At 45.2% G+C, this 14051-nt stretch overlaps 1 protein-coding gene across 1 annotated transcript in view; it reads right to left on the bottom strand.

The window, feature by feature from the left end:
• Window positions 1-9517: 9517 nt before the first annotated feature.
• LOC148145924 (uncharacterized) overlaps window positions 9518-14051 on the bottom strand; it is a 69934-nt gene continuing 65400 nt past the window's right edge. The window contains exons 7-8 of the mRNA XM_087999749.1: window positions 11560-11682; window positions 9518-9533 (exon numbers count right to left, since the gene is read on the bottom strand). Of these exons, the coding sequence (XP_087855875.1) occupies window positions 11672-11682 (11 nt within the window). The 3' untranslated portion in view covers window positions 9518-9533; window positions 11560-11671. The remainder of the gene's footprint in view (window positions 9534-11559; window positions 11683-14051) is intronic.

Raw genomic sequence — 14051 nt, 5'->3', positions numbered from 1 at the left:
AGTACTTGAACTATAGTCTTCCCAGTCAATATTTGGAAAGTTAAAGTCCCCCATAACAACTACCCTGTTACTCTCGCTTCTATCGAGGGTCACCTTTGCTATCTTTTCCTTTACATCCTGGGAATGATTCAGAGGCCGATAGAAAACTCCCAACAGGATGACCTTGCCTTTCCTGTTTCTAATCTCAGCCCATACTTCCTTAGTAGATGAGTCCTCAAACGTCCTTTCTGTCACTGTAATGCTGTCCTTGACTAACACCTCCTTCTCTTTTACCATCTTCTACCATTTTAAACATCTACATCCCAGAACCTGCAACAACCATTCCTGTCCCTGCTGTATCCATGTCTTCGAAATGGCCACAACATCGAAATCCCAGGTACAAACCCATGCTGCAAGTTCACCCACCTTATTCTGGATGATCCTGGTGTTGAAGTAGACACACTTAAAACCACCTTCCTGCTTGCTAGTGCCTTCTTCTGCTCTTGAAATCTTAATTCTGACTTCACTACTCGCATCCCCCTGTCTACTTGAACTATAATTTTGGTTCCCATCCCCCTGCTGCATTAGTTTAAACCCACCTGAAGAGCATTAGCAAATGTCCCCCCCAAAGGATATTGGTCCCCTGGTTCAGGGGTTGCCAGGATTGGACTGTATTGACTATAAGGACAGATTAGACAAACTTGGATTGTTTCTGCTACAGTATCAGAGACTGAGGGGTGACCTGAAAGAAATATATAAAATGATGGTAGAGTGAGAGGGGAAAGTTTAAAAGAGATGTGCAAGGCAAATATTTTATGCAAAGGATGGTAGGTGCCTAGAACCTGCTGCCAGGGGTGGAGGTAGAAGCAGATAGGACAGCAACATTTAAGAGGCATTTGGGCAGACATGTGAATAGGCAAAGAATAGTGGGATATGAACTGTGTGCAGACAGATGGAATTGATATGAAATGGCAACATGGCTGATATGGACATGGTGGGCCGAAGGGCCTGTTCCTGTGCTGTACTGTTTAGATTAGATTACTTAGTGTGGAAACAGGCCCTTCGGCCCAACAAGTCCACACCGACCCTCTGAAGAGCAACCCACCCATACTCCCACATTTACCCCTACTCCCACATTTACCCCTTCACCTAACACTATGGGCAATTTAGCATGGCCAATTCACCTGACCTGCACATCTTTGGACTGTGGGAGGAAACCGGAGCACCCAGAAGAAACCCATGCAGACACGGGGAGAACGTGCAAACTCCACATAGACAGTTGCCCGAGGCGGGAATTGAACCTGGGTCTCTGGCGCTGTGAGGCAGGAGTGCTAACCACTGTGCCGCCCAAAAAAGTCCACACCAACCCTCCAAAGAGGAACCTACCCAGACCCATTCCCCGATATTCACCCCTGACTAATGCACCTAACACTACGGGCAATTTAGCATGGCCATTACTGTTCTAATAGGAAGGAAATGATTGTACAAGAGAGGATGCAGGAGAGATTTACTAGGATGCTGTCAGGGCTGGAGGGTCTAAGCAGTGAGGAAAGTTTGCATAGGCTCGAGTAGTTTTCCTTTGAACAGCAAAGGTTGAGAAAGAAACTGATAGAAGTGTTTAAGATTAGTAAGGGAATAGACAGAGTGGACAGGAAGGCACATTTTTTTATTTGTAGAGAGATCTCTAACCAGGAGCAATAGATTGAAGGCAGGAGGGTAGAGGCTAACAGGAGAGTTGAGGAGAAGTTTTAAACTGACTGTGATGAGAGTTGAAACTCAGTGCTTAAAAGAAAGGGTAGTTGAGTTAGAGTTCTTATCATATTGAACCAGTAATTAGATATTCACTTGCACTGTTATAGCCTTCAGGGCTGTGTACCATGAGCTGGAAAACACATCAGATTTTTGTGGAATGATTGGAGACGCAACAGGCTGAATGCCCTTTCTCTGCACTGAAAATGGGTAAAAATAATTTGATCTTTGAATATTGGCTCTTTGCCATGCTCCGAAAGTGGCATTTTTCACTCAATCAAGGCATATATCATCCTCAAGGCCAGGACAAGTTGTAATTGAACCACTCACACAGAATCGAGTGTGTGATGCTGGAAAAGTACAGCTGGTCAGGCAGCATCCGAGGAGCAGGAGAATCAACATTTCGGGCATAAGCCCTTCATCAGGAATGAGAACCACAAAAAGAACAGTATTTAGTTTAAGCTCAGAGGCTGGATCTTTCAGCATCAGATTTTATTAACATAAAATAAGAACATCAGAAAATATTAATCTTTAACAACAGGACACGTGACACAGTTGCAAAGAGAAAAGGACAGTATATTAATCTCCTCTGTTCCCCTCACCTATTGATCCTGCCCATGTCAACTCATTCATCTAACCCTCTAAAACCCACTCCTTCACCAGATATAATCCATACACCTCAGTATCCTGTACTCACTCATTCATTATCCATCTCCCTCAACTGATGACCCCAACAATCCCTGTGCTCTGCCAACCATAGAAAGAAGTAACAGAGATGTGAAACTAGCCAAGCTGCTGCCAATCTCATTGGTCCATACTGTGCTCACAGTTTGCGTTTCTTCCACTCAGGCTCATCATCCTCCAACTCTTCCTCGGTCTCTGGGGCTGCAAACACAGCATGTGGCTGGGTCCTGAAATCCAAAATGAGAAAATGAGGGTGAGGACAACACAGAGGCCAGAGGATGAGTGAAGGTGCAGACGGAGAGGTTAACAAGAGTGAAGGGAGCACAAGGCACATGTGAAATCTGGAACACCATCTGAAAACGTGCTCTAAGTGGAATGCAGGACCATGAGGAGCCATCGAGCCTGTTTTGCTCTCCAATATAATCAAGGCTGTTTTTTTTTTAAACATGAACTCCACATTCCTATAACTCTCTATTCCCTAACTGACCATTTAAAGTCCTCAATGGAGAATCCAAAGCCTACTAGGGCAGAGAATTCCAAATGCCCCAAACATCGCTCATCATCCAGTGGTAGATGATATTCCAAAAATCCTTGGATTCTAAAGCAGTACCGGAGGACTGGAAAACTAAATATGTTAATACCCTTATCCAAAAAGGGAAAGAGGCAAAAAGGAGGGAACTACAGGTCGATTGTTCAATGGGGAGGAAACAGCGAATGGGGATGAGGAGCTCTTTTGCAGGTCGATAATCAGTGACAGTGGGGTTCTAAACCTTTGGAATTCTCTACCACAGAAAGCAGTCAGAGCCAGTTCATTACATATGTTCAGGAGGGAGCAAGATGTGGCCCTTGTAGCTAAAGAGATCTAGGGGAGAAACTAGGAATGTGATACTTTTTTTCTCCATTTGTGGGACTTGGGTGTTACTGGCTGGCCAGCTGTCTTCTTGAATCGCTGCAGTCTGAGGTTGCATGATCAGACATGATCTTATTGAATGGTGGGGCAGGCTCAAAGGGCTGAATGGCCTAATCCTGTGGCAGAAGAGGGTACTGCAGATGCTGGAAATCAGAGTCGAGATGAGTGTGGTGCGGGAAAAGCACAGCAGGTCAGGTAGCATCCGAGAAGCAGGAAAATCGACGTTTTGGGCAAAAGCCCTTCATCATTCCTAAGTATGGTAGTCTTCACTGTGCACAGTGATACTGAGATCACATCTGGAGTACCTGAGCAGTTTGGGTTCCCTTATTTAAGGAAAGATATAATTTCATTGGGGACAATTCAGAGAAGGTTCACTAGGATGATTCTCAGCATGGAGGGACTTTCTTATGAGCAAAGATTATACAGGTTGGGACGTCACTCATTGAAATTTAGAAGAATGAGGGGTGACATACTGAAACATGCAGGATGCTTAAGGGACCTGACAGGGCAAACACTGAAAGGATGTTCCCTGCATGGGCAAGGGTTGGACCAGAGGGGGCCTAGTCTCAGAATTAAGGGGCACCAATCTAAGACTGAGCATGATGAGGAATTTCTTCTCTCAGAATCTTGAGCGTCACTGGAATTCCCTGCCACAGAGAGCTGTGGGGCAGAGTCCTTGTGTATATTTAAGGCTAAGATAGATAGATTCCTCATCAATAGGGGAATCAAGAGTTACAGTTGAAGGGTAGCACATGAGAACAGCTGGATCAGCAATGATCAAACTGAATAGCACAGCAGGCTCCAGGGGCCAAATGGCTTACTCCTGTTCCCATTTCCCTACTCCTGTCCCTACTTCTTATGGTCAAGGGTAGAGGAAAATATGCCAAAGAATGTGGGCAGCAAGGTGCAGTCCAGCTTTCCCCAACTTCTCATCTGGGCAGTGACTGATGCTGCTCAATTATAACTGAGGAAACTATGCAGGTTCTCATGCAAAGACGAAACAAAGTCCAGGTAGACTGCTGATTTTATGCAGTAGTTTCAGAGTCACTTTCTGCTGACAAGATCAAAAGCCTTCATGAGAACTAAGGTACCAAGAAAGGATGATGTGTGCAGTTTACTGCTCATTTTGTAACTGGAAGGCTAGTTCCAGTGGAGTTAGACCATGAGACCAAACACATAGGAGCGGAAGTAAGGCCATTCGGCCCATCGAGTCCACTCCGCCATTCAATCATGGCTGATGGGCATTTCAACTCCACTTACCCGCATTCTCCCCATAGCCCTTAATTCCTTGTGACATCAAGAATTTATCAATTTATCATCAGCCATTTCCTGGACCACTCTTCCAAACTGTCTAGATCCTTCTACAGCCTCCCCATTTCCTCAGTACTACCTGCCTGTCCACCTAACTTTGCATCATTGGCAAACTTCGCTAGAATGCCCCCAGTCCCTTCATCCAGATCATTAATATATAATGTGAACAGCTGCGGCCCCAACACTGAACCCTGCAGGATACCGCTTGTCACCGGCTGCCATTCCGAAAAAGAACCTTTTATCCCAACTCTCTGCCTTCTGTCAGACAGCCAATCCTCAATCCATACCAGTAGCTCACCTCGAACACCATGGGCCCTCACCTTGCTCAGCAGCCTCCCGTGTGGCACCTTATCAAAGGCCTTTTGAAAGTCTAGGTAGACCACATCCACTGGGTTTCCCCAGTCTAACCTACTTGTCACCTCTTCAAAGAACTCCAACAGGTTTGTCAGGCACGACCTCCCCTTACTAAATCCATGTTGACTTGTTCTAATCCGACCCTGATCTTCCAAGAATTTAGAAACCTCGTTCTTAATGATGGATTCTAGAATTTTACCGACAATCGAGGTTAGGGTAATTGGCCTATAATTTTCCATCTTTTGCCTTGATCCTTTCTTGAACAAGGGGGTTACAACAGCGATCTTCCAATCATCCGGGACTTTCCCCGACTCCAGTGACTTTTGAAAGATCTCAACCAACGCCTCCGCTATTTCCTCAGCTACCTCCTCGGAACTCTAGGATGTAGCCCATCAGGGCTAGGAGATTTATCAATTTTAAGACCTTTTAGGTTTTCTAGCACTTTCTCTTTTGTAATGGCAACCATACTCAACTCAGCCCCCTGACTCCCTTTAATTGTTGGGATATTACTCATGTCTTCCACTGTGAAGACTGACACAAAGTACTTATTAAGTTCTCCAGCTATTTCCTTATCTCCCATCACTAGGCTTCCAGCATCAGTTTGAAGTGGCCCAATGCCTACTCTTGCCTGTCATTTGTTTCTTATGTATTGAAAGAAACTTTTACTATCATTTCTAATATTACTGGCTAGTCTACCTTCATATTTGATCCTCTCCTTCCTTATTTCTCTCTTTGTTATCCTCTGTTTGTTTTTGTAGCCTTCCCAATCTTCTGATTTCCCAGTGCTCTTGGCCACTTTATAGGATCTCTCTTTTTCTTTGATAGATTTCCTGACTTCCTTTGTCAGCCACAATATTCAGCATTAGGTCCTTTGCTCTTTCTAGTATAAATAACAATTTGGACTTAAATGCAAGAGCTATGATCAAGAAGTTTGATGTGTGACAGTGAAGAGGGGAGTGGATATGGCAGGAAGATTTCAATGAACTGGTCAGTGGCTGGGGCAGTGGCAAACAGAATTTAATCTGGAGAAGAGTGAAATGAGACATTTGGGAGATTAATTGTTGGGGATTTCTTTGCCTTAGTTAATGAGAGAGTACTGAGAGGTGTATAGGAAGTAAGGGTGAATGTCCACAGATCCCTGAAGGTAGCCTGACAGGTTGGTAGGGTGATTAAAAATCCTTTACAAAAACTGAAAGAACTGTGGATGCTAGAAATCAGAAACAAAAACAGAAAAGGCTGGAAAAGCTCAGCAGGTCTGGCAGCATCTGTGAAGAGAAATCAGAGTCAATGTTTAGGGTCCAGTGACCCTTCCTCAGAGTAAAATCCTTTATTAGCTAAGGTGTAGAATGTAAGAGCTGAGAAATTATGTTGGAACATTTTCCCCTCATCGGAGAGTCCAGGGCAAGACTGCTTAGTCTCAGCAGAAAAGGACAGTAATTTAAGGCTGAGAAGTCTTGACCAGGTGGATGAGGATGGGATGCTTCCTCCTGTGGGAGAATCTAAAAGTAAGCGTCACTGTTTAAATCTCAGGGTTCACCTGGTTAAAACAGATGAGGTAAAAACATTTTTTTCAGAAGGTCATGAGTCTTTGGAACTCTGCAAAAAAAGTTGTGGAAGCAGAGTCCTTGAATATTTCGAAGGCCGAGGTGGAGAGATTCTTGTTAAACAAGGGGGTGAAAGATTATCAGGAGTAGGCGGCAATGTGGATTTGAGTAACCAATCAGAGAAGCCTTGATTTTATTGAAAGATGGAGTAGACATGAGAGAAAGGATAGCAAAGATGATTCTCGATAGGAGTGAGAGAGACAGAGTAGTTGTCATGGGGGCTTCAACTTTCCAAATATTGACTGGGATCACTACAGTACGAGTACTATAGATGGGCCAGTTTTTGTCCAGTGTGTGCAGGAGGGATTCCTGACACAGTATGTAGACAGGGCTGAAAATGTGTTGCTGGAAAAGCGCAGCAGGTCAGGCAGCATCCAAGGAACAGGAGAATCGACGTTTCGGGCATAAGCCCTTCTTCAGGAATGTATGTAGACAGGCCAACAAGGGGCAAAGCCACTTTAAATTTGGTACTGGGTAATGAGCCCGGCCAGGTGTTAGACTTGGAAGTAGGTGAGCACTTTGGTGATAGCGATCACAATTCTGTTATGTTTACTTTAGTGATGGAAAGGGATAGGTGTATACCACTGGGCAAGAGTTACAGCTGGGGGAAAGGCAATTACGATGAGGCAAGATTTAGGAAGCATAGGATGGGGAAGGAAACTACACGGGATGGGCACATTAGAAATGTGGAGCTTATTCAAGGAAAAGCTACTGTGTATCCTAGATAAGTATGTACCTGTCAGGCAGGGAGGAAGCTGTAGAGCGCGGGAGCCATGGTTTACGAAGGAAGTGGAATTTCTGGTCAAGAAGAGGAAGAAGAAGGCTTATGTTAGGATGTGATGTGAAGGCTCAGTTAGGGTGCTTGACAGTTACAAGGTAGCCAGGAAAGACCTAAAGAGAGAGCTCAGAAGAGCCTGGAGGAGACATGAGAAGTTGTTGGCGGATAGGATCAGGGTAAACCCTAAGGCTTTCCATAGGGATTTAAGGAATAAAAGAATGATGAGAGTAAGATTAGGGCCAATCAAGGAAAGTAGTGGGAAGTTGTGTGTGGAGTCACTGGAGATAGGGGAAGCACTAAATGAATATTTTTCGACTCTAGAAAATGACAATGTTGTCGAGGAGAATACGGAGGTACAGGCTACTAGACTAGGGGTGGGATTGAGGTTCACAAGGAAGAGGTATTAGAAATTTGCAGAGTGTGAAAATAGATAAGTCCCCTGGGCCGGTTGGGGTTTATCCTAGGATCCTCTGGGAAGCCAGGGAGGAGATTGCCAAGCCTTTGGCATTGATCTTTAAATCGTCATTGTCTACAGGAATACTGCCAGAAGACTGGAGGATAGCAAATGTGGTTCCCCTGTTCAAGAAGGGGAGTAAGACAACCTTGGTAATTATAGATCAGTGAGCCTTACTTCAGCTGTTGGTAAAGTGTTGGAAAAGGTTATAAGAGATCGGACTTATAATCATCTAGAAAAGAATAATTTGATTCGGGATCATCAGCACGGTTTTATGAAGGGTAGGTCGTGCCTCACAAACCTTATTGAGTTCTTTGAGAAGGTGACCAAACAGGTAGAGAGTAAACCGGTTGATGTGGTGTAAATGGATTTCAGCAAGGCGTTCGATAAGGTTCCCCACAGTAGGCTATTGTACAAAATGCGGAGGAATGGGATTGTGGGAGATAGAGCAGTTTGGATCAGTAATTGGCTTGCTGAAAGAAGGCAGAGGGTGGTGGTTGATGGGAAATGTTCATCCTAGAGTCCATTACAAGTGGTGTACCGCAAGGGTCGGTGTTGGGTCCACTGCTGTTCGTCATTTTTATAAACGACTTGGATGAGGGCGTAGAAGGTTGGGTTAATAAATTTGCAGACGACACTAAAGTTGATGGAGTTATGGATAGTGATGAAGGATGTAGTAGGTTGCAGAGAGACATAGATAAGCTGCAGAGCTGGGCTGAGAGGTGGCAAATGGAGTTTAATGTGGACAAGTGTGAGGTGATTCACTTTGGTCGGAGTAACTGAAATGCAAAGTACTGGGCGAATGGTAAGGTGAACAGAGAGATTTCGGTGTCCAATACACAGATCCTTGAAAGTTGCCACCCAGGTTGATAGGTTTGTTAAGAAGGCATACAGTGTTTTAGCTTTTATTAATAGAGGGATCAAGTTCCGGAACCATGAGGTTATGCTGCAGCTGTACAAAACTCTGGTGCGGCCGCACTTGGAGTATTGTGTACAGTTCTGGTCACCGCATTATAAGAAGGATGTGGAAGCTTTGGAAAGGGTGCAGAGGAGATTGACTAGGCTGTTGCCTGGTATGGAAGGAATGTCTTACGAGGAAAGGCTGAGGGACTTGAGGCTGTTTGCATTAGAGAGAAGATAATCAGAGGGTTAGATAGGGTGGACAGGGAGAGCCTTTTTCCAAGTATGGTGACGGCGAGCACGAGGGGGCATAGCTTTAAATTGAGGGGTGATAGATATAGGACGGATGTCAGAGGTAGTTTCTTTACTCAGAGAGTAGTAAGGGTATGGAATGCTTTGCCTGCAACGGTAGTAGATTCGCCAACTTTAAGTACATTTAAGTCGTCATTGGACAAGCATACGGACGTATATGGAATAGTGTAGGTTAGATGGGCTTCAGATTGGTATGGCAGGTCGGCGCAGCATCGAGAGCCGAAGGGCCTGTATTGCTCTGTAATGTTCTATGTTAATACATGTGTATCACATTGTACCCAGCATTACTGAGTACCTTACAATCTGACAACTATTACTGTGTACTCAGCATTCCAACGTGGTCAGTATGGTACTGTTCCCAACTCCTGTAAAGACAGTAACCCACTGCTTTCCTACCTTCATGGCCTCCTCCTGCTGCAATGCCTCACGCAGAGTCTCGTTGACCTGATCATGGGATTCTCTCCAGATCTTTTTTACGTTCCTGTACAGGGTGTCTAACTGAGGAGAGACAGAGAGAGAGGAAATGTAGGCATTAGTAAAGAGCTCAGTGGTCTCACACACACACACACAGAGACAGACACACAGACAGACAGAGACAGGCAGACGCACGCACACACACACAGAGACAGACACACACACACACAGAGACAGACACACAGAGACACACACACACACACACACAGACTGAGTGGTTGAGACTCCTCTCAGAATCTAGAGGATCTCCAGTGATCAAAGAAACCAGCGCAGCAGTTCGAATGCCATTTCCACTTTCCCTTTTTGACAAGGATTTGACTGAACAAGCAAGGATGCCTGCCTTGAAGAAGTTCTCCTCCTCTCTCTACAAGAATCTCAGGGAGTCCCTCTCCCACTGCAACTCCCAGCTCATTTCCTCTGCCCTGAAGCTCTTACTCTATGCTACTTTCTCCCCACCCCCACCTTCCTCTAGCTTATCTCTCCACGCTCCAGGCTCACTGCCTTTATTCCTGATTAAGGGCTTTTGCCCGAAACGTCGATTTCGAAGCTCCTTGGATGCTGCCTGAACTGCTGTGCTCTTCCAGCACCACTAATCCAGAATCTGGTTTCCAGCATCTGCAGTCATTGTTTTTATCACACAGCAACAGATAAACCGTGACCCACTGAACCACTGCAGCCCAGGCAGCAGCCCTTGTGACACATCCACTACTGAATAATCAAATAAAGATCAAAAACACTGCAGATGCTGGAAATCAGAAACAAAACTGAAGCTGCTGGAAAAGCTCAGCAGATCTGGCAGCATCCGTGAAGGGAAGTCAGAGCCAGGGTTTTGGGTCCGGTGACCCTTCCTCAGAGCTGTTAACTCTGATTTCTCTTCAACCCCATATCATTTCCCAGAGCAATCTGCTCGGTCTTGAGTTCTGCAGTCAATATGAAGATGGTTGTCAATGTGCCCCAGTAATGTTGTATTGAGTATTGTCACGTTGAAATGGTGGGATGTCCTTGAGGTACAGGTCACTGCATCAAGGTGTTCTACAAATTTCAAATCACGAGACTGCTACAGAGGACCAATTCCACAGGGAAGTCTCAGAAAGCCACAAGGGGCTCAGACAGGGACAAGGGAAGTCTCAGAAAGCCACAAGGGGCTCAGACAGGGACAAGGGAAGTCTCAGACAGACACAAGGGGCTCAGAGGGTTGAGAGTCTTTAAAACTCCTTGCCACAAAGAACATTGGGGGCAAAGATCCTGTGTATATTTAAGGCTGAGTCGGACAGATCATTCAGACAATCAAGGGTTACAGGGAAAAGGGGTGGAAGGAATGTCCGATCAGCCATGATTCCATTAAATGGCAGAGCAGGCTCGAGGGGCTGAATGACCTACTCCTGTTCCTAGTTCTTGTGATCTTGAATATCAATTGGGATAGCATTAGATAAAAAGGGGCAGTAATTTCTGATGGTAATTTCAGGAGAACATCCTTGATCAGTCCAACTGGAATGGAGGCTTTGCTGGAGCTGGTGTTGGGGAATGAGGTGGGTCAAGGAGACACGGGTTTGAGGGGGAGAAATGGGGTAAGACTGATCACTGTACAAAGTTGTGATTAGTAACAGAGATTAACAGGAAACAAACTGAGCTATTAAATTAGAAGAGGGTTAAGTGGAATGTGAAAGGGGGGCATCTTGCCAGAATAAAATGGAACCAGAGATGGCAAGTCGAATTTTAATGAACAATGGGTGATCTTTGAGGAAGAGATGATTCAGATACTGTTTTAAACGGGTGAACCCTGAGATTTAAACAATGACCCTTAGTTTTAGATTCTCCCACAGGAGGAAGCATCCCCTCCTCATCTACTCGAGTAAGACCCCCCCCCCCCCCCCCCCCCCCAGGGTTGTCTAATTAAGTTGCCTCTTAATCTTCTAACCTTCAGCAGATACAAGCCCAGTCTGTTCAAACTTTCCTCATAAGATAACCGCTCATTCCAGGGATTAGTCTGATAAACCTCCCCTGAACTGCTTCCAATGTTTCCTCCTCATTAGTCAATTCACTTGCTCACCTCATCTTGATGCTTCACTACCTCACACGTGTCTTCACTTCTGATGGAGTCTATCAGTCCCTCTCCAAGGCTCCTCAATGACTTCACATCATTCTGCAGAGTTTCAATCTCCTCACAGACCTCCTGGAATACAGAAACCAAAACCATAGAAACCCAACAACAACAGCAGCTAAGGGCACAGAGCTACAATTGATTAAAGGCAGTAATTCAATGAAGTGAGACAATGTGCTTAAGGTTTCTAATTGGTCAGAGCTAAGAAACAAGGTACCAAGGCTGGACCAGCTGTATTCAATAGGCCATGATCCGGTGGAAAATGTATAGAAGGACAGATTTGCTTGGAATTGGTCGGGATTTATGAGATTTATGACAGTAGAAGATTGGAATGACCCAAGTCATGAATGGCCTATAATTATGTTAAGGTCAGAAAAGGGAGGAACTTCTGAAGCAGGCCATTGAGGAAAGAAGCATTTTCACCCAGTGGGGAAGGTGACATTATTGAAGCTAGTCATGAGGATCGAAATTGGTTAAGTGCAGAATGCCAACTGGGATGGAGTATTGGGAACAGTGATCATAGTATCATCAGGTCCGTATTATATTTGGAGAACGAAAAGGAGCAATGTAGGATAAAAATGTTAACTGGAGATGAGTTAATTCCTGCAAATTGTGGAGGGATCTATCCAGGATAAAAAAAAAAGAAAGAACTTTTGGATACTGGAAATCAGAAACACAAACAGAAATAGCTGGAAAAACTCAGCAGGTCTGACAGCATCTGTGGAGTGAAAGCAGAGTTTAAGGGTTACTGCAGATTATATCTGTCATAAATACTGTTGGATGCGAATCCTATCAGATTGAATGGATTGGTTGGAGAGACAGTTGGTGGCAATAAGAAATTTGCAACAGCAACAGTATGTGATGGATGGCAGTTATAGGAAGGGGGAAAAGTCTCCGATACAGTCACATAGATGGGTTAACTCCAGGAAGGGTAAGAGAGGTAGGCAGCTAGTGCAGGAGTCTTCTGTGGCTATCCCCATTTCAAACAGGTATGCTGTTTTGGAAAATGTAGGGGGTGATGGATTCTCAGGGGAACGTAGCACGAACAGCCAAGTTTCTGGTATTGAGACTGACTCTAATGCAACGAGGGGTACGTCGGCTTCCAAGAGATCAATTGTGTTAGCGGACTCTCTGGTCAGAGGTACAGACAGACGTTTCTGTGGCCAGCAGAGAAAAAGCAGAATGGTGTGTTGTTTCCCTGGTGCCAGGATCAAGGATGTCTCAGAGAAGGGGGGGGGGGGCACCCAGGGAGATAGTGAGGAAAGAGATCGATCTGAGACGGGTACAGCTGAGAACAGGAATGAGTAAAATAGTCAGGGCAGGCAGGGACAAGGTAGGACTAATAAATTAAACTGCATTTATTTCAATGCAAGGGGCCAACAGGGAAGGCAGATGAACTCAGGACATGGTTAGGAACATGGGACTGGGATATCATAGCAATTACAGAAACATGGCTCAGGGATGGGCAGGACTGGCAGCTTAATGCTCCAGGATACAAATGCTACAGGAAGGATAGAAAGGGAGGCAAGAGAGGAGGGGGAGTGGCATTTCTGATAAGGGATAGCATTACAGCTGTGCTGAGGGAGGATATTCCCGGAAATACATCCAGGGAAGTTATTTGGGTGGAACTGAGAAATAAGAAAGGGATGATCACCTTATTGGGATTGTATTATAGACCCCCAAGAGTCAGAGGGAAATTGAGAAACAAAACCAACGTGTCCCTCGTTGCATTAGAGCCAGTCTCAATACCAGAGACTTGGCTGTTCGAGATACGTTCTCCTGAGAATCCATCACCCCCTACATTTTCCAAAACAGCATACCTGTTTGAAATGGGGATATCCACAACAGACTCCTGCACTAGCTGCCCTTCCGAAAACTGCCATCCATCACATACTGTTGCTGCTGCAAACGTCTGAGCAGCTCTAGCAAATCTCCCTGCAGTATATTAGTCCCCTTCCAGTTTAGCTAGAATAAACAGAGTTGTTATCTCTGGATTGTTACCTGTGCCACGTGATAGCGAGGCAAGGAATAGGGAGAGATATCAGCTACAGGGATGGTGCAGGAGGGAGGGTTTTAGTTTCTTGGATAATTGGGGCTCATTCTGGGGAAGGTGGGACTTGTACAAACAGGACGGTCTTCACTTGAACCAGAGGGGTACTAATATCCTGGGTGGGAAATTTGCTGGTGCTATTCGGGTGGGTTTAAACTAGCTCAGCAGGGGAGTGGGAACCGGAGGTGTAACTACAGTGCACAGGAGGATGAGAGTAGGGAAGACTGGGACAGGATTTTAGGGTCACAGGAATGTGCTGGCAGGCAACAAGCTGGTTTGACGTGCATCTACTTCAACGCCAGAAGTCTCCGAAATAAGGTAGGTGAGCTTGCAGCATGGATAGGTACCTGGGACTTCAATATTGTGGCCATTTCGGAGACATGGATAGAGC

This window comes from Chiloscyllium plagiosum, unplaced genomic scaffold (assembly GCF_037043375.1).
Source record: "Chiloscyllium plagiosum isolate Xiang-an unplaced genomic scaffold, Cpla_swu_hap1 HiC_scaffold_23, whole genome shotgun sequence".
Taxonomy (NCBI): Eukaryota; Metazoa; Chordata; class Chondrichthyes; order Orectolobiformes; family Hemiscylliidae; genus Chiloscyllium; species Chiloscyllium plagiosum.
This window is presented reverse-complemented; position numbering and strand designations above follow the sequence as displayed.